Genomic DNA, 27,654 nt, shown 5'->3' with positions numbered 1-27,654 from the left:
CAGGCAGAAGAAGACTAAATGGAAAAGAAAAGCCTAGAAAACAAGTGCTACCAACAGCATGCCCAGAGGACATCAATCCCCTTCAAGCTCCTTCAGGCACCATGGGATCTCACTCTGCTTTGCTCCTCATTAAAGGTTTGTCATTACTGTGTTATTTTTAATACACACTTAGAGGAAAAGGCCCACACGCGCACCACACGTGCACGCATGAGGGGAAACCATTGCCAAAATATACACTATAGACAGAAGAGTCTGTTCACACTATATATATGTACAGAGTCTCTGGGTGCAGTTTGGCAGCTCACAGCCGGGCTGGGGCTGAGCGTGGGGTGGGATGGAATGTGTGGAAACCCCTCAGGGTTTCACACACTTCCCCTTCTTCTCCCGCCGCTGCAGTTTCCGAAGGCGGCGTGTCCAGGCGTCCCGCCACTGGATGACAAGGCTGTTCTTGTCGGCCATCAGTCCCGGCCGGTCAGTGGAGTTTTCATTGATCCCCATGACCAGGTACTTTTTGCTGATCTGGATCTTGGGGCACTTGCAGGACAGGTCTTTCAGGTGGATCCACAAGACGTTGTCACCACGCTTGACCCGCTCATCACGGCACTTGTAGACAGAGAGGATGTTGATGGTGAACTTGGCCCAGTTGGCCACTGTCTCCATTTCGAGGATGTTCACCTGGACCACTGAGGGAAAAGAGCAGGAGACATGGTGGTGCTTTGCCTTGCTTCCTAAGGGAAGTTCTGGTGACAGGAACTGCCCATCACCAGCAGCCTCACCTACCTCATCTATTGCACCCTTTGGGGGACTGATCTGGGGACCCCTCTCCATGCTGGGTGTTCCCCATGCCCTGGAACATCTGCATCTCACCCACTCACAGCCAGCCTTTGGCCAGCCCCCTATAGCAAAGCCCAGCATGGTCCAGTGAGGGAGGAGGCCCTTACCATAGTCCTTCTTGCAGTACTTCTTCATGTTAATCTTGTAGTTACCCTTGGCTGGCTTGCAGTAGGAGTCACAGTCTGTGGAGGAAGAACAGAGGGTTGAGCATGGAGAGGCTTGAAGGACGTGGGGTCTCATACCACCACAAGAGAAGAGGGTGGAGTGGATGGCAGCTCATAGCGGCTGGGGACTTAAATCCCAGCACAAACACTGACACCACATCAGCCAGGAAGAGAAATCAAGTGGCTTTGAGCCTATCCAGCAGACTGTGTCATCTCCTGTGCTGATGGTGTCCTGCAAGATAAGTCAGCACGGGGGTAGTAGAGGGAGCCTGGGGACTCTCCTCTGGGATGCAAGAGAGGATGGGTGGGAGAAATGTGGGTGAGCTAATGAAGGCCACCACGGAGAGCAGGCAGGGGCCACGATCAAGGAGAGTCAACCAGAAAGGCTGTGGCCCTGCAAACCTGGGCAATGTGAGAAAGAGTGGACTCAGCACCAGCCCCACCATCCACAGGGAGGAGGCCCAAAGGACAGTCTGACCCCAGACCAAGGGGGTCGTGATCCTCAGCCCTCAGGGGCCAGGGTGGTGGAAAGCATCCTCATGGGGCAGTCCCTCCATAGACCTGTGCCTTGCCAGTGGCCCAGGAGTGGGGAAGGGGACTTGGGCCATGGGAAGCTGGTGGTGAGGGACATGGCTCTGCTCTGCCACTGCTCTTCCTGCCCAAGCATCCCCTGTTCAGATGGGCTGGGGAGGTCACCGTACTGTCCACACCACAGCATCCTCTCCCTGCAGTCCCAGCTTCAGACAAGGCTCATGTCCTAAAGGAGGCTCTTTTCTGTGCAATTCTAAAGACCCCAAATTTGCATCTCAAGCAGAGGGAGGGCAGGGAATGCCTCTTTCCTTCTCCCCAAAGGCTTTGATCCCAACAATTGCCTGAAGCAGCCCTGTTCTCCTTTCTTTCTCCCTGCCATCTTCCTTTGAACATCTCAATTTGTCTCTTTCCAAATGGCATGGTGGTTTGTCTTTTTCTCTAAGCACATCATTCTTCTTTTCTCTCCCTCTTGCAGGTTCTCTCTGGCTTGGCCCCACATCCCAGAACAGAGCCAGCAGCCTCTGAAGTTGTCTTTGTTTGCAGGTTGCCACAGTGATTACTGGGGACAGAGGCGAGGGGCTGGGGGAATAACAGTGCCCTGTGCCAAGGGGAGGAGGAGAAAAGAGGGAAGAAAACAGGAGCACAGACTCTGCTGCTCTCTTTTCTGCCCGGCTCTCCTTTACCTGGGACTTTGTGCCGCCTGTCCCAAATTTGTCCTCGAGAAAAGCAGTGCAGCACCAAGCTAATTCTTGGAAGAGGGGGATGAGCCCCAGTTCCCAGCTCAGCCCCTCTGCCCCAGCTGGCAGAGCTGCCCCAGCCCCGCTGCATCCCCCAGGACTGCAGGGGCGGCTGTAGAGCTGGTGTGGGGCCTCCCTATGCTGGGGGGCTGCTGGGTGCACTGAAATGCTCAGGTGTGGCACTAAAGGTGCCCCCATCTGCTGCATCCCTGGGAGCTGCCTCAGCCTCATCCTGGAACCCACTGCATCCTCTGAGACATGCTACAAGCCTGTCCCTGACACCCTGCTCCACCCTTTCCTGCTACAAGAAAGGGACTCTAAAACTGAACTCCCACCTTGTTTTGCGGCTTGCCCAGCAGGATGGACAACCTTTTCCTCCCCATGCAGAGTGATGGAAGCTGAGAAGGGCTTTTTACAAGGGCCTGTAGGGACAGGCCAAGGGGGAATGGCTTTAACCTGACAGAGGGGAAACTGAGATGAGCTCTTAGGCAGAAGTTCTTCCCTGTGAGGGTGCTGAGGCACTGGCACAGGGTGCCCAGAGAAGCTGTGGCTGCCCCATCCCTGGCAGTGTTCAAGGCCAGGTTGGACGGGGCTTGGAGCAACCTGGTCTAGTGGAAGGTGTCCCTGCCTGTGGCAGGGGGTTGGAACTGGATGAGCTTTAAGGTCCCTCCAACCCAAACCAATCTGGGATTCTGGGATTCTATGATGCCACGCACACAGGCAATACCTCTGCTGCTGGTGGGGAGCCGGCACATGGGAAGGATGGATGGATGGATGGATGGATGGATGGATGGATGGATGGAAAGACAAAGCAGGATGATGCTGCACGCACATGGGAGAAGGTGGCCAGTGACCAGCGAGCCACCGGCCGGTGCAGGCATCCCTGGTCTGTGGGGCAGTGTGTGCAAGAGGCAGTGAGTTTGCTTTGCACATCTGGTTTACTTCTCCTCACCTTGGGGAAAAAAAAAAGAAAGAGGAATATTTTGTTTTAAGAGAGATGTAACTTAATTAGGTGTTATGGCTGCAAATCTTTTACTGCTGACTTTGAATTCCTTTAAAGCCCTGTTTTGTGTGCCACGGTTTTTGTTAATTCTGCTAACGGGGAATGGGATTTTCTAGGTGGATTTTTTTTTTTTCCCCACTTAGTGGAAAATATTTTAAGATAATAATAATAAAAATTACAAGAAGTGGACCTAGGACGTTTCAGCTTTGAGATGGTCGGCCGCTTGGGCAGAGAGATCAAAGCCAGACCTCAAAGGCTCCGGAGGGTGGGAAAGGCAGGAGAAAGCTGTGAAGAGCAATGCGGTGGATGGCAAAGTCAGCAAAAAGCCTGGACGCACCCGGGGACAGGACCCTGTAGGGAGGAGGATGGTGAGAGGGGGGAAGTCCAGCACCTGAGCACAACAGCCCCAAACAATGTCCCCCTGTTCCTGCAGCCCAGCACCTGCTGCCAGGCTTGGAGGCTGCCTGGGTTGGGAGGACTGCGGGGATTGAGAGGCTGAGTGTTCTCTTGGGGAGTGTCCTGATCATAGGGGAGCCTGGAGGTCCTGCAGCACAGAGAAGCAGCCAGAGGGGCATCAGGGTGCAGGGAGGGTGCAGGCAGGGAGCAGGCAGGGTGCAGGCAGAATGAAGGAAGCAGGCAGGGTGCACTGCTGTGGCCAGCCCTGCCTGCAGCACCAGCACACTGGAGACAGAGAAACTGAGGCAGAGTTGGGCAAGGCAGCATCACCCACCCCATCTCTGATCCCTGCTGGCCAAGGACTCCAAGAGGATCCCCTGCTCCCCTGATGCAGGCTCTGGGCAGAGGTGAGCAACTTTGCATTAAAGATACTCAAGCTAGAAGCTAGAAATCTTGACACAACAAAGCCACAGATAAAACTAGAGCAGTTTAAGGCAGACCTGCCCTGCTAAAACAAAGTAAACACCCGGGTCTCCAGCGAGTGCCATTTACTTTTATGCAGCTGAAAAGATTAGACAGCACTCAAAGACTGTTCCTATTTATAAATCACTGGAGAGGAGTCACCTTGATTAATTCGGCTCCATGTGTTGCTCCCTGTTTGCAATAAAACCATTCAAATCCCCTTTCCCTCCCCCCATTTCTTTCCTTTTCGCAAAGCCTGGTGTTCCCAACTCCCTCCCTTGCGGCAGGCAGGGCACGCAGGAGCAGAGGAGGTGGTCTGCTCTGTCCCAGCAGTGTTACCATCCCAGGCAGCTCAGCTCTTACAGTCGTCCTATCATGCAAGATGTGCAGTGCTGCCAATCTCTGCATCAATACATGTGGCCTGCACGTGTACGGGGCCAGCATCGTTCTGCAAGGAGCTGAGCTACCAGCTTCCTCCTGTACATCTCCCCTCTCCGTCCCCCATCCTCATGCTTTAATCCTGCTATAGGTCCGTACATTCCACACCCCTTGTGCCCATCCATTCCCTTTCTGCAGTCGCTGAGTACATGTATGCGTCACAGGCGCCATGCTGGAAAACATTCCCAAAATGATGGAAAGCAGGACCCAGGCACACAATAGCCTGGGGAGGGGCTGTTGGCATTTTCCACTTCCAAGGCAAGGTGGCTGCAGGAAGGAGAGCTGGGGAGAAGGATGTGCACAGTGCATTGGCTCTCCAAGGAGGGATTAGGCTCTCCCTGGGATAGATGTACTCCAAACTTCAAGAAGAAAGGGCTCCTTAAGGGGAGACCTTAGAGCAGCTTCCAATGCCTAAAGGGGCTACAGGAAACCTGGAGAGGGGCTTTGGACAAGGGCCTGTAGGGACAGGACAAGGGGGAATGGCTTTAACCTGCCAGAGGGGAGATTGAGATGAGATCTTAGGCAGAAGTTCTTCCCTGTGAGGGTGCTGAGGCGCTGGCACAGGTTGCCCAGAGAAGCTGTGGCTGCCCCATCCCTGGCAGTGTTCAAGGCCAGGTTGGACGGGGCTTGGAGCAACCTGGTCTAGTGGAAGGTGTCCCTGCCTGTGGCAGGGGGGTTGGAACTGGATGAGCTTTAAGGTCCCTTGCAACCCAAACCAGTCTGGGATTTCGTGATTCTACGAAATGAGGCATGGGGAAGCTCCTCAGTACATATGGGTGTGGGGAGCTGGAGGTGCCCGTGCTCTCTTACCAGGACCATGTGCCATGGGATGGAGTGAAGGATGGTGCAGGATGTCTATTCCCCCACACTGGCATGTGGAAGAAGACCAAGGTCCTGGGGACAGCAGGGTGAAGGGTGACCTGAGGAGGTAAGTGGCTGCTACTTTCCCTAGCTTCAACCTCTTGTCCTGGCTTGGGATGGCTAGGAACAGCCATGCTTCAGTGCCAACAGGAGTGCAGAAGGAGAGGAGAGAAGAGAGAAAAGCAAAACTTGCAGCCTGCTGCTGAAGCTGTCCCTCCACTGGGTGACAGCAGCAGTGACACTGATCCTTCCATGGTCCTATCACCCTGCGCAGCTGGGATAAGCAGCTCATACTCAAACACTAACCTGCAGAGGGGTGGTGAGGCCCTGGGGGCTGCATCCCTGCTTTCCTCCCTGGAAGGGATGGAGAAACTCTTTCCCAAAGGCCCTGTCAAGCTTTGTTGGTCCCTTTCCAGAAAACACAGGATTTCAAATCTCAGTCATCACTTTCACCATTTTTTTTTCCATTAATCTTTTTGCCCATGGGTTTGGCAGGGCTCAGCCCTTCTCGCTTGTATGCTGGGTAGATGGGAGATGGGATGGGAGGTCTCTGGGCAGGGCTGGGGCCATGGGCTCCAGCTGGGACATGAAGCACTTACCTGCAGGCGCCTCTGTGCTGGTGACCAGAGAGGTGGGGTTGATGGCAGGGATCTCTGGAAGAGAAAAGGAAAGATGTCTTAAGGAAAGCGGTCCCCAGCTCTGGTGGTGACACTTTGGCAAAAGCCTCCTGCAAGCAGGGTGCAGAGGGGATATTTTGGGTCTTCTCCAGCAGCTCTCTAAGAAAGGAAATGAGACGAGTTTGACCACAACAGCACAGGCCATTAAATAGGCCCAGAGATGCCCAAACCAAGCTCAGTGAACTGGGACAGGCTGAGATACTGCATGCCCCATGAGCCCTAAGGCACTGCTGCGAAGGACATGTGCTCCAGGGAATCATAGAATAGTTAGGGTTGGAAAGGACCTTGAGATCACCTAGTTCCAACCCCCCTGCCATGGACAGGGACACCCCACACTAAACCGTGCCACCCCAAGGCCTCATCCAACCTGGCCTTGAACACTGCCAAGGATGGAGCATTCACAACCTCCCTGGGCAACCCATTCCAGTGCCTCACCACCCTCACAGTAAAGAATTTCTTCCTTATATCCAATCTAAACTTCCCCTGTTTAAGTTTTAACCTGTTACCCTTTGTCCTGTCACTACAGTCCCTGATGAAGAGACCCTCCCCAGCATCCTTGTAGGCCCCCTTCAGACACTGGAAGGCTGCTATGAGGTCTCCACGCAGCCTTCTCTTCTCCAGGCTGAACAGCCCCAACTTTCTCAGCCTGTCTCCATACGGGAGGTGCTCCAGTCCCCTGATCATCCTCGTGGCCCTCCTCTGGACTTGTTCCAACAGTTCCATGTCCTTTTTATGTTGAGGACACCAGAACTGCACACAATACTCCAAGTGAGGTCTCACGAGAGCAGAGCAGAGAGGCAGGATCACCTCCTTTGACCTGCTGGTCAAGCTCCTTATGATGCAGCCCAGGATACGGTTGGCTTTCTGGGCTGCAAGCTCACACTGAAGCCGGCTCATGTTCATTTTCTCATCGACCAACACCAAGTCCTTCTCCGCAGGGCTGCTCTGAATCTCTTCTCTGCCCAACCTGTAGCTGTGCCTGGGATTGCTCCGAACCAGGTGTAGGACCTTGCACTTGGCATGGTTAAACTTCATCAGGTTGGCATCAGCCCACCTCACAAGTGTGTCGAGGTCCCTCTGGATGGTATCCCTTCCCTCCGGCGTATCAACCGAACTACACAGCTTGGAATGCTCCTTGTATGCTCAGCTCATCTGAATTCAGTTTTGGCACTGGATGGATGCTTGGCTGATCTGAGCATACTCCATCCAGGCTGAACAGAACAGGGGTAAGTGTGGGCAAAGACACTTTATCAGGACTCCCTGTGACAAAACTTGGGGGAAATTCTGTCCTAACCCTAAATCTGGGGAAGAAGAGAGGGAGAGGAGCCAGCCCCGCCAGCCCACCCCCACTGCCACCACTCCAGCGGTGCTCAGGGCAGGAAGTTGTTCCTCTGCCATTTGTGACAAAGTCACAATCACTGCAACAATAACATGCTTTTATGCTGACCACAGGATCTGGCCTTGCTCCAGCCTTGACCATGCTCAGGGCTCAGCAGGTGAGGGGTGCACCTTGCTGCAGCTGAAGATGTCACCCAGTACAGCTGTTTCAGCCATCTGGAAGCACTAACCCAAAGGGTCTTTTCAGAGCCTTCTGCGCTGGGGGATGTGATACACAGGTGCCACCAGAAGGTGACCCAACCATCCTAACTTGACCACCTTCTGGAGAACATCCATAAGGATGGACATGCTCTCATCTCAGCCTCCCACCCACCACAAACTGCACACACATGGGTTGGGGACAAAGAGGCAGCCAGTGGAGCCAGCTCAAGAACAGCAGCCATGGGTGCTGGTGGGGGCACTCACTGATGCAGGGGGCCACTGGTGAGCGGCTCTGCTGATAGCCCTTAGCACAGCGATTGCAGGTGAGACCGGTCACGCCATCCTTGCACGGGCACTGCCCCGTCGTCTGGTTGCAGGTCTTGCCGGCTGCGCCAACAGGGTGGCAGTCACAAGCTGGGTGAGAGGGAGAGAGAAGAAGTTTCATCAAAGGTGATGCACAACACAGACCTCAAACTGGACCAAATGTGTCCCCCCTGGAGAGGTGAGGAGGAGGTGGGCCAGCGCACTAGTGGAAAGGAGCTGCCAGGGCTGGCACAACCAAGACCTGTGGGTCCAGACTGTGGCCTCATGTATGCTGTGAGCAGCATGTGCAGGAGGGCAAGCAGGAGAAAGGCTTGGCCAGAGTACAGCTCCACTGATTGGGATGCTCAGGATGAGCCCCTGGAAACCCCAGAAGTCATACAGGCACCTGCAGACACCAGCTCGCAATTAAGGTCCAGACACCAGCAGAACAGTTTCCTCCTGCCCACTGCTCCGGGGACAGTTCGTTGTGCACACGGGCAAGAGGAGGGATTTCCACAGGTAGCCCTTCCCTGTGTAACCTTTTCCTGTATAACCAAAAGGCCCACATGGGGCTGTGCAAACCCCGGTTCACGGCCAGCATGGAACTGGGGCCACTGCAGGGACAAAAAGTAGACAGATACGTGCTCAGGTCTGCTCTTCCCCCACCTCAACCCCAGGGCAATGCTCCTGCTGCAGCAGTAAAAAGCATTCTCTTCACTCGCTCCCCCACCTCTGAGCTTTTCAGTCCATGGAGCTGAACCAACACTGAGATTTCACACAAAGTTTGGCCTTGCCTTGATTTTAGGATCATCTGAAGTGGGTCTTCTCGAAACTTCCCAAGCTCATGAGCCTCAATGTTCATCCTGGCTCTTGGAGACCATGACCAAAGGAAGTCCCCATTGCCTTTCTAACGCAGCCGCCCCAGGGACAAGCCACACCTGAGGTGGGTGAAAGTTGGTTCTTCACCCTCAGAACAGATCCAGAGTTATTCTCCATCAGTGGGTGATAGACCTACTGAGGGCTGTCTATATGGAGGGATGCAGGAAGGAGATGTTCACTCAGGAGCATCTTCCTGCCTGGGGCTGGGCTGGCTATGAGCTGGAAGAGGTTATCTTGGCCCCCATCAGTGTAAGAAAGAGTTGAACGTGATTCCAAAGCAAAAAAAACCCCCAACATCCCCTCACTTTCCCTCACAGCCCCCTGATGTTATCATTTCCCTAATTTTCACCAGATGGGGCTGGTGTGAGCACCACAGCACTGCTCCTTCAGGCACCCTCCCGCACAGCCAGAAACCAGGGCAAGCAGCCTCTAATGGGGACCAGATGCATCACCCTTATCAGATCTTGGCTGGGACTGGAAGCGGACGTCTTTCTGACAGGGATATTTTGGGGGCTCAGCTGTGATAACAAATGGCAGAGCAAGGGAGCCTTGGCATGATGCAGAGCCATCGGAAACACGGGGGCTTTCTTGGGCACCAGTGCTGGATTCTTGGTGTGAAGTTTAAGGAAGGACATAAATCTCAGCACAATCAGGATCCAACTCATCTGAGCAGATCTCTCTTCATGCGGTAGAATAAAGCTTTCAATGACTCTTGATGTTTTACCTGGATCAGCCATTAAGACAGCTTTGCTCATCTTAGGTCCACAGCAGACATGTGTTTTTGGGAGATGACCTTGGTCTCTGTCAGACCAACCTCCAGCCCCTTGCCCTGCCATGGTGGGACTTCCTACAGTCCCACAGAAATCCTTTGCTCCTTCCCACTTGGATGAGAAGAGCATCCCAGGCAGCACCCAATGCTTCCCCTGACCAGTCCCACATCCCAGCATGGCCACATTCCACCACTCTGCCTCAGCATTTCCATCCCTCCTCATCCTGAGGTGACCAACAGTGGTGGCTGGCTCAGGGATGAAGGAACCAAATGCATAGCTCCAGCTCCATCCCTATCCCCATCCTCACTTCCATTCCCAGCATAGCTCCAGCTCCATGTCTGCTGTGACACATTGAGCCCTGCTGCTCACAGCCCTGCCGGGTGCCAGGATCTGGCCCATGGAGCTTGAATAGTGGATTAAGTCACTAGCTTGGAGCTTAACTCACTGAGCTGTGCTTGCCAGCAAGCACGTCTTGCACCTAATATTGAGAGTACTTTTGCATCTTAAGGCTTAGCTGATACTGCTTCTCCAGTTTTCATTGCAGAAAGCTCAGGGTTTACAGCTTTGTTTAAACTACAGGGATTAATGGACAGCCATTCTTCATTTGACTTTACAATTACCATCACTGAATTAATCCTGCAGGTTGTTCTGCCTTTTCCATCCTCCTAGCTTTTCTGTCTCGCAGTGCCCAGTGGTGACACCAGGACAGGGAGGCCCTTCCGGGAGGGAAGAGCTTGCCTTCGTGGCTGAGGGCTCCATTCCGGTGCCAGCAGGAGACATGGGCTTGTGCAATGTGCAGCTGATATTTCTGTGCCTGTTTCAAAGATATTGCATCCCAAGCAGAGATGAACCATGGACAGATGGTTCAGTAACGTGCATTGGGGTTTGTTAAATAAAACGAAACAGTTCCTGGCCTTTGGGCTGGTTCTTCACCTCCTGAATATGAACTGAGCTTCATCCCTAGCACCTGCAGTATCTCTCTTTGCTAGGATCCTCAGCTTCTGCCCTGGACCATCACCTTGGTACATGCAAACGTCTTCGTCTAAAGCCGCACCCCTCAGTTCCCAGCAGCTTAATCCACAACAGCTTTTAACATCTGTTGTCATGAGCTGTGCTTTTCCTTTTCTTTCTGTTTTCTTGCAGAAGTGTACATACCTGAGCTGTAGGTACAGGACACATCTTTGGAAAAAACAAGCCCAAACTCTCTAGTCACAGAATCCCAGACTGGTTTGGGTTGGGAGCAACGTTAAGGTTCATCCAGTTCCAACCCCCAGCCACGGGCAGGGACACCTTCCACTAGAGGCTGTTCCAAGCCCCATCCAACCTGGCCTTGAACACTGCCAGGGATGGGGCAGCCACAGCTTCTCTGGGCAACCTGTGCCAGTGCCTCAGCACCCTCACAGGGAAGAACTTCTGCCTAAGAGCTCATCTCAGTCTCCCCTCTGTCAGGTTAAAGCCATTCCCCCTGATTCTGTCCCTACAGGCCCTTGTCCAAAGCCCCTCTCCAGGTTTCTTGTAACCCCTTTAGGCGCTGGAGCTGCTCTAAGGTCTCCCCTTAAGGAGCCTTCTCCAGGCTGAACAAGCCCAGCTCTCCCACAGAGAGACCTGTTTCAGAGCAGAGGTGCTCCAAACCCCTGATCATATCCCTAGCAGCAACAAATCCCATTCATGGCACTGGGCAGGCAGGCTCCCAGGTGCTGGTCCTGCTCCAAGGAGCTCCCAATCCCAACAAGATCCACCACTCAATAAGTACAAGGAATGGTTGGAAATGCACTCTGCTTTACTGAAGAAGGGACAGACAAAGGAGCAGAAGCATCAGGGATTTTATTATTAGCTCGGTTCCTGGAGGCAGAGAGAGGAACTGGCTCTCAAGACCCAAGGACCGCCTTTACTGCCAGATCCTCCTCAACATACGCACTGTGGCAGGGAATGGCCCTTGTGCACATGCTCATCTGGCAAGGCTGAACCTTTGCAGCACTTCCAAACCTGGGGCAAACCCTGCCAGCCCTCCGGAAACAGCACCTCCCATTCCTGGCTGGAAGAGAACTGCCCTGGCTTGGCACAGGGACGGGCAGGAGAGGGACCCTGCAGCACTCCGCTCCTCTGCAGCATGGACTGGTGTTTCTCCTGCACAGCAGCACCAGCCCTCGCCCTGTCCTACCAGCTCCTGAGCATCCCCGGGTGCTCTGCACACTCCATCCTCTCCCTAGCAGCCACCTTGAATCTGAGATGCTTTCCATCACCTTAATGCTCCACAATTACAGGCCTGGGAAGATGTTGGAGCAGGACCAGGCACAGGCAGAAGGAGGCAGCCATAGGCCCTCTGTTTCCTCCACCCTCAGCCCTGAAAATGGGGGGACCTGAGCCAGAGGCTGGGTAGGAAACGCTGCACCTGCAGTATTCCTGGTCTGTATTCAACTACCCTCCTCCCTGCTCCCAGCACCCAGCCAAATCCTGCTTGCTTTATTTATCATTAGGTTTTGCTCTCTTCCCTGGCTGGAGCAGAAACAGAAACCTCAGTGCCCAGCACAAAGGCGGCACTGGGGATGCTGGGTACCACAGGGAAGGGAACACCTGCGAGGATTCCACTTTGCTTCAGATTTCATGGGATAATTTTGGTAACAAAGGTAGAAGGAGCTGGTGAACCAAAGTGAAGCAGAAACCCCTCATTCGGGGCAGGGTGGGGAGGTTGGGTACTGACTGCAGAGGATGCGAGGTGAGGTGGAGGTGGCACAGCCACCCCAGTAGCCTCATAGGCTCTGGTGCCAGTTGGGGTGAGTCAGGGCTGCCTCTGATCCCCCAGTGCTTGAGGACAATCCTCACAGAAAAGGGAATTTTGCTGCAGCTGCCCAAGTCCAGCAGTGCTGCAGCATGAGCTGGGGGCTGCTGCCATCCCTCCCTGGCCTCAGTCAGAGTCAGGACCCCTCCGGGAATGGGACAGGGCCCAGGATGCTGGGCTATAGACCTTCAGAATACATGGATTCATAGAATGGTTTGGGTTGGAAAGGAGCTTAAGATCATCTAGTTCCAAACCTCCTCCTGCCATGGGCAGGGATGCCTCCCACTAGACCATGTCACCAAAGCCCCGTCCAACCTGGTCTTGAACACTGCCAGGGATGGGGCAGCCACAGCTTCTCTGGGCAACCTGTGCCAGAGCCTCAGCACCCTCATGGTAAAGAGCTTCTCCCTTATATCTAACCTGAACTTCCCCTGTTTCAGTTTAAACCCATTCCCCCTTGTTCTATGGCTACAGTCCCTAGTGAAGAGTCCCTCTCCAGCATCCCTGTAGGCCCCCTTCAGATACTGGAAGTGTGCTATGAGGTCTCCATGCAGCTTCTTTTCTCCATGCCTTGTCCTCCCTCCTCCTCTTCCTCTCTCCCAGTGTCACTCCAAGGATGGTGGTACCTGGCATGAACCCCAAAACCAGGAAAACCTTGCTGCTGCAGGGGGGCTGCCATGTCCAGAGCCATAGCAGTGACATGGTTTGGCCATGCCCTTGGGCCTGGGAAGCTCATGGGAGCACAGGCTGCTGAGGAGGGATCTGTCGATCTGACAGCTGCTTGGGTGATTACAACTGATGAGCTAAGCAGGTGGCTGCAGGCAAGGCTGCCCCTGCCAGTGCTCAGCTGTGCTCCTGCTGCTGTGCCAGTAAAACATGGAAAGGTTCTTCCTTTATCTCCTCAACTGCTCCCATGGAATACAGCATGGGCAAGGGACAGATTTCACCTATTACATGAGCCAGAATGACCAATAAAACTAGGGCACTCCAGAGGGGAACCCAAAAAGTCAAATCCTTCAATTCATGTCTGTGGCCACGACATTAATGGTCCAAAACCAGCTTCAGCAGTTCCTGTAGACCCTACATAAACATGCTATGTTTATGTCCTCACAGCAGCAGAGATGCCCAGTGCCCATGAGATACTGCACTCCCTTCTGGGGGGTACTTGCACTCTAAGATGGAAAAAGAGGGATCAGGGATGAATTCAGAGCACATGATGTCTGGCACAGGCTGTGGACCTTTTAAGGTCAAGCTGTGGCTCAATGGCTTGAAGCGATTGCGTCTCTTGGCCAGCTCAGGAACAAGCCACCCTGCCTGCAGGCACTGCTGATCCATGGTGCTCAACATCCTCTCCAAAACAGCTCCCCAGAGCTACCCCATAGCTGAAACACACACCCGGGTCCTGCTCCACAGCCCAGCAGGATGATGGACACCTCTGCCAGCATCCCCAGCCCTCTAAGGCAGGGAAGCCACCAAGGGTCATTTTGTGAAGCAGCTTGAGCACTTCCAAGGACGTCCACGGCCCAGACACCAGGACCCTGCCAGGATGGATGGAGCTCAGGGAACATGCTCACTCCCTGCCCATTGTCCTCCCCATCCCTTGGGGAGATGCTGGACTTGAAACGATGTCCCTGCCTGGTACTCTTGGGGTGGCAGAAGTGACTCGGGTGATGGAGGCTGGAGGTGACCTGCAGCCAGGCTTTGAGCAAACGGATGTTGCAAGGATGGGAGAGAGAGAGCAACAAAGATTGTATGACCCACGCTGCCTGCAAGGAGAACTCCCCAGCTTACCTTTGCAGGCCTTGCGGTCCGTGATGGCCTTGCTGAGGTCCCGGTAGAAGCCCTCCTTGCAGTAGTGGCAGTGCCGCCCCGCGGTGTTGTGCCGGCAGTTGAGGCACACGCCGCCGCTCTTCCTGCCCGAGAGCTTGTACAACTCCATATTGAAGCGGCAGCGCCGGGCATGCAGGTTGCAGTTACAGGCTGCAAGGGAAGGGGAGAGGATGAGGGCTGGGGGTGTGACCTGGGACTCACCGGGGTGAGCTGGAGCTGCCTCAGTGCCAGTGAGCAGGACAGGCAGGGCACAGCTAGCCCCAGTGTGCCATCCAGATGTGCAGCATCAGCTGGTGCAAGTGGGTCAGGGTGGAGGAGAAAGGGCACGTGTAGAGCTGGGGCATGGCTTGGCTGGAGGCAAGTGTGGGGTGGAGGGGTGCAGACATGGGGTCTGGCAGCAACCCCAAGCACCTGCAGCCCCGTTGTCCCCCATCTCCCTTCCCACCCTCATGGGTGGGTGCACTGGCCTTGCCCCTGCTGCCTCACAGGGCACCATCCTCACCATCAACAATGGAGCCCCCAGACACCTTACATTTAAGGCTCTACCCTGTATGCACGTGCGCACACACATAGCAGCCCACACAGCAACCCATGTGTGTGTGCACACACATGTGTGCACACACAAATGTGCACAAGGACACACACAAGCTCATGTGCACACAATCATGTATATGTGAGCATGCATACACAAAACCTGTGCCCCTAAATATCCACATACGTGTGCACACACATGTCCATGTGCACCTAAACGTCCCCATACCATTACATGTGCATACATGCACATGCACACACACAGATGTGCACAGAAACAGCTACATGCCATTACACAGAATCACAGAACCACAGACTGCTTTGGGTTGGAAAGGACCTTAAAGCTCATACAGTTCTAACCCCCTGCTATGGGCACATGTGCACATACACAAATGTGTGCACACGTGCACAAATGCATGCTCACACACATGCACGAATATGCATGCACAGACGCTGGCACACGTGCACATGTGTGTGCTGCTGCGGACCCACATGCATGCTGTTCTTTCAGCAGCTCCCCCTGCCCAGCTCCAAGTGTACAAGATAAAAAGGCAAAGCAACGCCCACTCCTGCTTAACACTCGCAAAAGGATAATGGGAACAAGATTTCTTTTGGCGAAACACAGCGCCCTTCCCCCGGAGCCGGTAAATTGAGGTTGGGTGAGAGTTTTTCCAGGCGTCCTGTGAAATTCATTAATGTGTCAGATCAGATTTAACTGCTCAGGCCTGGCTTGGCGGGTGTGTGAAGTTGTCTCCCCCAGGGCCGGCAGGAGCTTCAGTCCTGCAGATCAAACACTCCCTCACCCGCCTGATTGCAAGGATGCTGGTGGAAGAAAGAAAGAGCAAACCCTGGCCCTAAAAACAAAAAGAGCTTTTTGGAGCCTTAAGTGAGTAGGGTGAAGACTGGTGCTGGCACCACACGGTCAAACCCTCAGCTCCCCCTGGAGCTCCCCCATTCTGAGATTAGTGTAAAAATCACATGGCAGGCATCAAAATAACGCTTGGTGTGTCGGTAGGTGCCTCGGGGGCTTGTGCCTTTTGAGCTCTTTTTTGTTTGTTTCCCTGGTGATGGTGAAAATAGGGACTTCTGAGGCAAATTCTGACTCTGGATGCTGGGATGCAGCTCCTGTAGGGAGAGCAGCAAATACTGCCCCTGGTCCAAGCAGTCTGGGATGCTCTGTGCCAGGGATGCTGATGCTTGGCCAGGCTTTGCCAGGGCCAGGAGAGGTGGTAAAGTACCCCAACATCCAGGCTGTCCTTGCACGCACCAGATAGCAGGACAGGGACAAGCTAGGTGGTTTGTGCCACTGAATTGAGGCAGCTGCATGGAACTGCAGCAAAGGAGCAATTTTTGGGGGTAGAGGGGTCTCACTATTCCCTTGCATCACTGAAAGGCCAGTTGGGTCACCCCAAAGGGCACCTCTGCTGTCCCACTGGGAATGCTTGGGGCCACCCCTGTTTATCCCTGGCATCCTCTGGGGAAAGAGGGCAGATGGCAACCCAGAGGGGAGCCTATGGGCAGCAGAGAAAGGTCAGGTAAATGATTCGCTGCCCTTGGTGCAGGTCCCTCTCTGTCTCCAGTTTAATTGGTGAGAGAGTAACTGGTTGGGACGTTTCACAGCATCACCAAACCTGCTGCAGGCCGGGGGCCCTTCCAGGTGGCACCTTTCCCTGGGAACATGCTGCAGATCCTCCCAGGAGCCGGCTTTTGTGAAGACACCTCCTCTTGCTGCCCAACACCATCCCCTCTGGGATGCTGCTGCCGCCCACTCTGAGTTGTTGCTCCCAGTCTGGGTTGGGGGTCAGGAAATTGCCTCCAGCTGAGCTGGAGCCAAGCTGGGATTTTGGCATGGTCCTGGCCAGCCAAGCTGAGGATCTGGCCAGGCTGGGATGGGTGGCTGTTCCCTGCTCAGGGACAGGGTCACACCAGCACGGGATCCACGGTGCAGCCATCTGGCACTAATCGGGGCAGTCAGGTCCCCCTCTTACCCAGATAAATACTTCCCTGTTCCTCAGTGCAGGCTAGGTTGCAAGCTCTGTCTGTCTCCCGTTAATCACTAATTAAAGGCTTGAATGTTCCCTGCTGTTTGGGGTATTAATAAGAATTTAATCGCACAGTTTGGGGCTAATTATGTGGTAGGTTGCTTCCTCCCTCGTACAGTATGCCCAATTAAACAATCATATGATCAATTAAACAATCACAACATCTAATAATTTGCAATAATAGACTAATTAAATGTTGACACCCTGCAATGGAGCAACGTTCTGTCCCCCTTTTGATGGTGGTTGAACCCCTTCCCAGGCTCTGGCCACCCCACAACATCTCCTCCTCCAGGCTGCTGCGGGTGAAGAGTGCAGGGTGATGGCACAAGGCGGTTTGGGGCAGGAAGCCCGGCACAGGACAGGCAGCGCTGTGCACCAGGGCACACGTGTGGCAGGCAATGGATGGAGCCCGCAGGGCAGGAGCATGGCTGCCGCCCTTGGAAGTTCCCTGGGAATAATTAGGGAAGGCAGCCGGCTCAGCGAAACCCTAGACCTGCCGCTGCTGCCAACCCGCAGTGGATTCGAGCTACGCCTCTGCTTTGGCTGGAGGAGAGCCTGGGGCAGGATGAGGCTGCACCTCCACCCTGGGATGGGAACCGAGACCCTTCCCTCCCATCCACACTGCCCCTCCTCATGCGGAATGTGTTTGGGAAAAGAGGGGCCAGGGCTCATGCCTCTGTTGCCAAGAAGCAGGAGGGGAAGCAGAAGTGGTGGAGAGCCCTCCCTGAGGGGCTGCAAGGGGCAAGGCTGAGCCACTCCAGCCCCAGCCTGGGAGAAGCAGGACTCAAGATGCTCAGACAAGTGTGAATCCCCTCCATCATGGTGGCTGCCTACCCCCCAGCACTCCTGCCTTGGCACCTGCTGTCCATGCGGTGCAGCATCCCAGCAGATTGGGGGTTCAGGGGGATGCTGCTCCCTTGCCAGCTCTCGAAAGCCACCACCAACCCCGAATCACTGCCCACTGCCCTCCCAGGGAAGGACCGTGCTGGTGCAGCTGTTTTCCATCACATATGCTAGGGAGAAGGTGAGGAGGATCCTGCCAGGGAAGGGCATGTCAACAGCACAGAGCCTGCTCCACGAGTAAAACAGCAGCTCAAGGGGGCGTTTCTGAGCTGATTTTTGCATGGGAAGTACTGAGAGAGAAGAAGAAAGCAAAGATGTACAAGAAGGGGCAGAGGACATGAGTGAAGCACATGGTATCCTCTAAATCCCATCACCGCTCCGATGATCAGTGTTTTCAGGCTCTGGCATCCCAGATCAGTCTCCACAGCCCCCCAGCCCCGAGCAGAGGGAGCAGCAGCCAGAGAGGTCCTCCCAGGAGGGCACAGCCCCTCCTTCCTCACCGAACCCCCCGCATCAGAGCCAGCCTCGTGCATTATCCCAGTGCTCCAGGAGCGCTCCCGCAGCGGCGGCCACAAAAGGAACAAGAGCTCCCGCATCCCCAGCGACTGCATCAATTACTTCCAGTGGCTGCCCTGTGCTAATCCGCTTCCCCTTCTTCTCCAGGACGGGTGTTAGAGGGTTGCCTGCAGGGGGGCGGTGACAGGCTGCCCCTGAGCAGCTCTGCATGTGCAAGCAGTGGCGGGGAGGAGGAAGAGGAACAAGAATAAAGCTGATGCATCTCATGGGGGGAGCTCGGGACTTTGGCGATCCTGCTCGCACTGGCCACTCTGCTGGGATTATCCTTCACTGAAGGGCTAAAAGCTGGGGGAACACATGGATGAGGACACGTGTCTCTCCTTCCTGCCCTTCTCTGTCCCGTTTTGGGCAGGGCACAGCAAAGCATCCTAATATTGGCAGGGCAAACGCCTAGTGGGACATTCAGCCCTTTTGGGGTATCAGAAAGCCGCCTGTGCCCATGGACCAACGGCACCACTCTCTAACCACCAAGCACAGAGCCATGCACCCTGTGGCATAGAGCAGGCACTGGGCCCTCTTGCCAAGCCAGCAGCATGGCAAATCCACTGTCACCATCCTGGCTGGTGACATCCCCAAACCTGCCTGCTTGCCAAAGCCACGCTGATCCCCCCAGTGCCACAGCACAGCAACATCCCTGTGAATCTCATGGCTATCCCATGACAGCTGTGCTGGGGTCATGCCCATTGCCCATGCTCAGACCTCAGTCATCACCTGCCTGTTTCAGGTCCACATTTCCCACCCCAGGCAGAGGCAGAAGTTCTTGTGAAGTAAAAAGTTTGTTCTCAGCTGTGTGGATGGATGTCCCAGCACCGTGACATGGTGCAGGACATAAATTTGTCCCCATGCCAGAGCAGGTAGAAACTCCTGGAGGGGGACAAACCCTCATGCAGGATGCTGGGGAGCACAGAGACAAGAGGTGACACAACCTGAAGCTGTACCAGCCCCATGGCTCCATCCAAATCCACTTTTGGGGTGTTGTAGCTCCCCAGGCCTGTCCCTTGGCTGGCACTGAGCTGCCAAGCTCCTGCATTCATCCACCCTCCTCCTTCTTACCCTTTCCTAGCCACACATGATCACCCACCATCACATGCCAGCATCACCAGTGCCCGGCTGCAGGATGGAGTCTGAAAGCCCACAGCCCTGGGCTGAGCAAAGGGAACTTCCCCAGCAGCCTCTCCTTTTAATTGGTACTAATTGCTGCATCTGTTCATGCTGGCTGGGGAGATGTCATTGTTGAAAGGCACAGAGGGGAAGGCTCGGGGAGCTAATCCAGCTTTCAGCCGCTAAGCCCTTTGGAGGCGGGTGATGGAGAAGCTCTTTTCAGGTCCCTTCAGAGAGGGCACAAAGCCTGAGAGGGGAAAGGGAGAAAGAAGGGGAGGGAATCAACAGGAAAAAACTACTTTCACACACAGCTCCGGGAAAGGTCTTTGTGCAGGGGGCTTGTTGGGGGGCAGTTTGAAGGGACTGTGCTGTGCCCCTGCCTCCTCTTCTCTCTCTCGTTTATCTTTTCAGCCCCATCTGCTGAAAGGGTGATGCAGCTGAGGGCAGTATGCTCAGGAGCACAGCCCTGTGGTGCAGGACCTTCACCCTGTGATGGCGAAGATGGACAGAGGGACAGGAGATCTGCAGATGCTCCCCTCAGTTTGGTTAAACCTCTTTTGTGCCAGCAGAGCCACCGCCACTGCCATCACCCTGCTATACCAGAGGACTTGATGGTGAGGCAGATGCGCCGTGGGGTGCCCCAAGGGTCCTCAGGTTGGGGTCCTGCTTCTTATCCCAGGGGTTTTGCATGGGTTCACTTCCATCCAGAGACCTTTCCCCAGAGGCAGCAGCCATGGGCAAGGGTGCAGAGTTGATGTCTTTTTTTTTGAGCTTTCCTCCAAAATTCATCTTTCTGAGACAAGTGGGGAATGCAAGGGCTGACACATTCCCACACGGAGTGAGGTGGTTTAAAGCATTGACTCCAGCACTTGCTTTGAGCCTGCTGCCTTTTTAGCCATTCTTAGAAGAAATCCACTGTAACATACATATATATATATATATACACATAAGCCGACAGCTGGGATCTCAACAAGACATCGATCACAAATACTAACAAGTCCCCCTGACCTCTGGCACATCCACTGAGCCTTTCAGGGGCTGATTAATGGTATGGCTTTCCCTCATCTCCATCCTCCTGCAACCTCCTGGGACCCAGGCTCCAGTCCAGGAGGAGTGAGGGGCTGTTCCTCCCTCTTCCAGACCTTTGCAGGGCTGTGGCATTCCCCAACCCCATCCCAAACCAGGACAAAAAAAAAAAACCTCCATCAAAATCTCACAAAGAGAAGTGGGAGAGCTGAACAAAGCCAGCATGATATTTTGGAACTATTTAATTTCAATGACAATATTTTTAACCTCTGCAAGGACAGACAAGCTAAAACCACCATGTAAAGTGCCATGCCAAACCCCCCATGAATGGTAAAATGTTGACTCAGGTATTTCCTCAATCTCTACCAGGTTTTGCTGCCTGCTCCCTACCCCACAGCACATCTTGTGGGGGACCACTGTGATTCCCCTTCCTGGGCCAGGGACAGCTTGTTTGATGCCCAAGGGAAAACACCTAGATGTGCATTCCACACTGAGGTTTGCTGACCTGCTGGAAGACACCGCTGATTTTTTGGAGTGTTTCAGTGCTTTAGCCCATGGCAGCTTGCTGGAGAGCTGGGAAAGGCTCAGCTCAGCAGAGACAGGGCAGATACCTGAGCCTTTCCAAGCTCTCCAGGGAGGGGGATGTGCCCCAGTACCTCTGGACAAGTGCGCTCTATCACTTTGGCTCAGCACCCATCCCTTCCTCCCCCAACAACCCATTTAAGGGTTTCAACCCTGTAAAAAATGTAAGTGAAAAATGAAATCTCACTCACCCAGACACTCGTTGGCCTCACGAGCTGTGGCTCGTTGCCAGGGCCGATCATAGTGGAAGGGCTTGCAGCGGTCACACTCGGGGCCCTCAGTGTTGTGCTTGCAGTCACACACCAGCTTCTGCTCCTTGTCCTTCACACAGCGTGCCGCATGCCCATTGCACTTGCAGCGCCCGCCGACCTGCAGCTCCCCTACCGCATAGTAATACGGAGTAGAGCTGGTGCCTCCCTCGTCCTCCCCAGCATCCCGGCTGCCCAGGTCACGGAAGAGGTGTGGGCGGCTGAAGACCACACGGATGTCTGTAGCCGTCACCCAGTCCTGGAGCACGGGGCTGCTGTCGAAGTCCTGGGCAGAGGGTCGCCCATCAAGGGTGCTGAAGGCGATGAGCCCACCGGTGAGCGGGTAGAGGTCGGTAAGGCCATCGGTGCAGAGGGCCTCCTGCTCATTCTGCTTGGTGACAGTGGCTTTGCTGGGCTTGCCATAGATCTTACGGCACTGGGAGGAGTAGTACTGGTATGGCACCCAGGTCTTGCCGTAGTCCATGGACTTGAGGATGGCGGTGGATTCTGGCCGGGGAGAGCAGAACTGGAGGCTGACATAGACCACCTCAAACTTCTTGCCGAGGGAGAGGGTGAGGGTGACATTCTGGGGTGAGTGGTGGAGGGTCTCGGAGCGCCAGCACGTCATATTGGATGCGGTGTTGAGGTCGGTCAGGTAGGCAGGTGGGTGGGCTCGGCGCGGGTCCGAGGCGTTGCAATGCCGTGTTGGGGGCTTCCCACACGTGCTGGAGGCTTGGACCTCCTTCCCAAAGGCAGCATTGACGAATTCAGGGATGCAGCGGCGAGGAGCACCACTCTCATCGTAGCAAGGGTCCGGGAGGGTCTGCTGGGCCACGAAGGGGTTCACGGTCTGGGAGAGGCCCAGCATGGCGGTGGTGAGGAGCAGGCGCAGGAGCTGCAGGACCTCCATCCTCCCGGGGGAGGGAAGTGGCTCCTCCCTGGGTGGACAGCAAAGAGAAAGAATGGCTCCTGCAGCTCTGCCATGAGCAGCACAACCACAGCACTGCTCATGCAGGAGGCTGGTAAGGAATGGGGAACACTCCCATGTCTGCCTCTCGATCTGTGCTCACCTTCCCACCCCACACTTACTGATGCAGCCTCCTGGGAGTGCAGCAGGGAGGTGATTACTTATCCACACTTATTCCTTGCTGCTCATCAGTGGGAGTGAAATACCAAGGATGGGAGGTGGGTAAGAGCTGGGGAGACCTTTAGCTGTGACAGGAGCTGCAAACCCAGGTTACCCAACCACAGCCCGAAACAGCTCCTGCCAGGGCGGGAGAAACGAGCAGCAGTGAAAACACCTTGTGGGGCCATTTTACAACAGGCAGAAGCTCACCAGGATGAAGGCTTTGGGTCCAGCACCACTTTCCCTGCTGTGCCACAGCCCAAGCAACATCCCAGTGGCCTTGGGCATGGTAGCTTTCCTGAACCAGATGCCAGATCCCTTCCAAATCCCACCACTACACTGCCCGAGTATTCCCACTGGCAAAAGAAGGTTATTCTGGCCTCACCCCCAGAAACCCAGGTCTGGGGCTGGCTTGTCTGTTAATGGAGGGAAAGGTAAAGACCATCATTGTCTACGTTCAAGTGTATCAAAGTTTTGCAGTGACTGATAGAATTTAGAGAAAAGTCTTAAAGTAAATACTTGAATGTTCAGTTGGTCGTAGCTGATAAACTCGGACAATGCTCACCAGCAACATGTCATGTAATTTTGGATTAAAATCAGCTTGAAGGTGCTTGTGAACACCTGACAGAATATCTTGAGGTGCACTGGTGTAGCACACCTGTGACTGCTCCTCAGGTGAGATTTAGAGTCCTCTGCACTTTCACCATAACCTGTTGCAATCACTGGATTGCTGCTATGAAAATACATTTCAGACCCAAACAGCAGTACAGATCAGATGGGGATTTTTGATCAACAGAGAAATAGTGTAATAGGTTTTAAATAGTATAACCTACACTTGCTTCATTAGTTACTATTATCAAGGGCCTGTAGGGACAGGACAAGGGGGAATGGCTTTAACCTGCCAGAGGGGAGATTGAGATGAGCTCTTAGGCAGAAGTTCTTCCTGTGAGGGTGCTGAGGCGCTGGCACAGGGTGCCCAGAGAAGCTGTGGCTGCCCCATCCCTGGCAGTGTTCAAGGCCAGGTTGGATGAGGCTTGGAGCAACCTGGTCTAGTGGAAGGTGTCCCTGCTCATGGCAGGGGATTGGAACTGGATGAGCTTTAACGTTGCTCCCAACCCAAACCAGCCTGGGATTCTGAGTGTCTTGGATTTGTGCTTCACCCAAAGAATGAAGCCCTGCCCCAACAGCACGACCCAAGCACAGCAGATGTTCTGCTCCTCATCTACAGCCCCCAACACCACCCTGGCCTGTCCGGCTGCCCACTTGGCCTAAGAAGCCTGGCAGGGGATAGCCCATTCCAAATGATGCAGGGGTTTGGGGTTTTTTGCTTTATTCCCTTTTGCAAAAAACCACCAAGGAGCATGGCTTTGGAAGGAAGCTGCCTCTGTCCAGCTGCCAAACAACTAATGGGGGAAGCTCCTCCCTTCCCAGCCACGCTCAGGCAGGCAGCCAGTGCCACAGCCCATGCCAAGTGAGGAGGGAGCAGGGACAGGGGTCTCAGCCCATCCCTAGATATCTCCCCCAGGACAAATCCCAGCCCTGCCACCTCCATGCTGTTTCCTCACTGCTTAATCTGCTGATGGAAAAGGAGATGCTGCCTGCTGAAAAGCCAGCGGCTCCCTCAGTGGTCACTGCATCGCTCAGGCAGCATGTCCCTCACTGTGCGGCACTACAGAGCTCTTCGGGGACACAGCAGCCCAAGATGAGGGATGCTGCCTCTGGGGTGCCCAGAGCACTGAGAACCCCCTATTCCACAAGAGCAGAGGGGGGCATCAGGGATGTGGCTATCACCACAGCGGAGGAAGCACCGTGTCCCGAGCACAAGGCAGTGAACAGCATCCCCACTGCAGGAGCCTTCCTCTGGGGCAGGAGGTGAAGCCATGGTTGCTCCAAGCTCCCCAGCATCTGCCTGTCTGCGAACTGCTGAGTGAAGACAGCGTCTGGTTAACCCCTCAATACAATCCTGATGCAACCATCCCCAGCACCAGTCTAGTGCAGAGCAGCAGGCAGTGAAGCAGGGCCCCTGCCAGCCCACAGAGCTCCTGCACTCAACTCAGCACTGGACCCCCCCTGCAATGCCAGCACTACCTGACCATGCACATACCTGCAGAGGCCAGCACGGCCCCTTCAGTCTTGTGATGCTGCAGCTCACCCATCATGCCACCCAAGTGCACACCCCACGGAGGGGTCCCAGCTGGGTGCAGCCACCACCACCTCCCATCCCACCAGCGCCAGGGCAGCACACGGGACCAGCACAATCCCATCAGACGAGAGGAGAACCCCCCTGGGATGCCGCAGCACCTGCATCAATCCACTCCAGGGGCACTTGGGTGTATCAAACAAGGCACACACCATCTCTATGCTACATGGCAGCAAGATGACAGGAATAGGGCCATGCTCAGTGTGCCACCTGCAAAGGCTTTTTAATTCCTGGTAAGACACAAAGGTAGAAAGAAACCCTGAAACCCCTGCCCAGAGGAGAGAGATACCACCCGCACCCAGCGGTGGCAAGGGAAGAGCCCAGAGGCGAAGGTGTTACGAGCAGGGCTGGGGCAGCAGGTCTAGGGCTCAGACCAGGGTTACCACTGCTTTTAGGGCACTTAGGGGCACAAGCGTCTACCACCCATCCTCCCCATCCAATGGGAAGCTCAGTCTCTCCTGCCTGCTGTAGCATGGTGCAAGCCCCAGAGGTTCAGTGGGCAACCTTTGGGGGCTCTGCTCCTGTGGGGAGCCAGTGCTGGCTTCTTGGTGCTGTGGAGGCAGGGCAGGAATGGAAATCATTATCATCTGTGAGACCACACACAGGCACGCGCGCTCCGTGCCCGACTCACCCCATTATCCCGCTGAAAGATAGCCGGGGCCACTGGTCTCTGTGGGCCTCACCTTGTATCGGAGAGAAGCCGCAGCATGCTCCTCTTATGCATATTCAGCATGACCCTGCACTGCCGGCAAGCTGCTGGGGAGGCCTTGCAGTGGGGATTTCTCTCCCCGGCCCCTATCTTTCCCTGCTTTCCACTTCCCATCTTCACTGCCCCTGGGTTTAGTGCAAACAGAGATGGTGCTGACTGAGGAAGGAGAAATGTCCCATCCCTGGCAGTGTTCAAGGCCAGGTTGGATGGGCCTTGGAGCAACCTGGTCTAGTGGAAGGTGTCCCTGCCCATGGCAGGGGGTTGGAACTGGATGAGCTTTAAGGTCCTTTCCAACCCTAACAAGTCTGGGATTCTGGGATTCTATGAAACAGGATAAGCCTGTTGGCACAAATCCAGCACAAGGAGGGGGTGCAGCTCCCAGGGACAGCACCCCAAATGTGTCCCCGGCAAGGCTCTTGGGTGGCTGCCAACAGCACCACAGGGCTCACCCTTCCTGAGGAAGCAACCCCGCTTGCAACTCCTCCCCAGGAGCGTCTGCATTTCTGAGGTGGGCAATTTCGTCTCTCCTCCGACTGGTAATGCTAACAGCCATGCGGCTTGGAAGGAAGTCATGCTGTCGCAGTGCTTCACAAGTGCTTTAGAAAGGAAAGAATCAGCTACTGCATCCAGTGCCTCCACACTCCTGCTCCCTACAGCAACATGCTTCCCAAGCATTCTCAGCATTTCCCTGCCTTGTGGGAGGTTTGTCAGGGTGCTGCTCCAGCCTGCCTTGGGTTTCCCTTCCCATCATCTTCCCCGGAAGCAGTGCTGCCCAGAGCAATGCCAGGCTCCAGGGCTCTGGATGCCAACCCATCAAGTGGGAGCTTGGTCCCCAAAATGGAATGCATGAGGCAAATACAGGTGAGCCAGGGCAAAAAGAACAGAATTCCCCAAATACGGATGCTGGTGCCTACAGCAGGACCAGGGTTACCACCCAACAGACTAGGGGACGTGGCAGCTTTGCAGAGGTAATTACAGGATTAAGTGGAATGATGTGGGGTGAGGAGGGAAGGGGGTTATTAGCCAGATTTGATCTCAGGACCTCTGTGGCACGAGAGCAGCCTTCTCCAGTTAAAGCTGAGTGGGAAGGTGTGAGCAGCCGGAGCAGTGCTCTGCCATGTGCTGAGCCCTGCTGCCCAAAAGCCTGGGCTTATAGGGCAGGGATGGCTAAAGCTGAGCAACCAGCATGGATTGGGAAGGGGAAAGCCCTGAGAAAGGGCAGGAAATGGTGCTTCCTTCCTGACAGAGTCCTGCATGGTTCCCTCAGGTCCTTCCCAACACCACTGGCACGGTACAGTGAGCTGGGTTTCTCCTCTTGTGCATGGGGTGTTGGCAGCACCTGAGGAAAGCATGTGGTCTTACATGGTCAAGATAGGGGTGCCTGGAATCCACGAGGTGCCACATCACAGGGACAAGGTCCCTGGTGCTAGCACAGGGTAGGGACAGAGCCACCCACCCAGGGCACCAAAAAACTCCTCATGGCATGGCACAGTCAGGGAGCAGCAGGCAGAGGAACCCTCAGGCAAGGGGCAGAGCACTCAAGTACTTGAGGGGATCCAGCAACTAGATCCAAAGTACCCGAACAGGGCTGATGAGGACTGCTCATCCCTGCAGGGTGCCATCCCCAGTAAAGCCCACCAGCAGCTCTGAGCAGAAGGGCAATGAGGGCACAGGAGGGGACCCAAAGCAGAAGAAGAATGATGTGCTCAGAGAAACTGTAGCCAAGCCCAAACAACCAGAGCAGGTGTCTTAACCAGGATGTACCTGATACCAGACCTTGCACATTCCCACCTTGTCATGGGCCTTTTCTAATGAGGGCATCCCCACTACCTGTGCTGTTGGAGTGACCCACTGCAGATCTGCTCCAGCCCCATGAACAGGACCCATCTTGGGAAGCTGCCAGGATCCCCGGGTCCCCACCACTTCCATCCTATCCACAGGCACCAGTTCCCCACCCACCACACTGATGCTAGCTGGGGGATGCTCCATCCCCCCACCCAACCAGCAGAGCTCATCAGGACCAAGCTGTGCTCTGGCCATGGATAAATCATTCCATGTGTTGCTGGGACAAAAAACACAACTGAGAAGTATTTAAAATGAAAGGAAAAACCCCGCGCAGCCAAGATGCTGGGACTGGGCTTGGCTTTCCAGCAGGAGGGAGCACACGTGGTGGGGAGAGGCCTGAGGGAAGTGGCACGGAATGCTGATTGCCTTCCCAGCCGCTAATGGAGCAACCAGTGCCCACTTGGGACGCAGCTAATGGCACTGAGAAGATGCCTTGCTTTGCTCTACAGGCTCCTCCTCTCTTCTGATATTTAAACATCAGAAGCTTCCAGCAGCATATGAATCCGCATCCAGGGAGCAGATCACTCTGCACAGCCCCTCGGGCTTTCAGCCCCTCCTCCCCAGGGTCCGTGCATCTCACGTGGGCAATTACACAGCAGCGTCCTCCTGCAGCAGGCACCCC

At 54.9% G+C, this 27,654-nt stretch overlaps 1 protein-coding gene across 1 annotated transcript; it reads right to left on the bottom strand.

The window, feature by feature from the left end:
- Window positions 1–354: 354 nt before the first annotated feature.
- NTN3 (netrin 3) lies at window positions 355–22,062 on the bottom strand (the record flags this gene model as incomplete). The annotated part of the gene is made up of 6 exons (XM_080618836.1): window positions 355–683; window positions 942–1,016; window positions 6,026–6,079; window positions 7,907–8,056; window positions 14,165–14,353; window positions 21,096–22,062. 6 exons carry the CDS (start codon window positions 22,060–22,062, stop codon window positions 355–357), a joined length of 1,764 nt encoding a protein of 587 aa, XP_080474962.1.
- Window positions 22,063–27,654: the final 5,592 nt, after the last annotated feature.

This window comes from Psittacula echo, assembly GCF_963264785.1.
Source record: "Psittacula echo genome assembly, chromosome: 5".
Classification (NCBI taxonomy): Eukaryota; Metazoa; Chordata; class Aves; order Psittaciformes; family Psittacidae; genus Psittacula; species Psittacula echo.
Note: the sequence above shows the minus strand (reverse complement) of the source record. Positions and strands in the feature narration are given on the sequence as shown.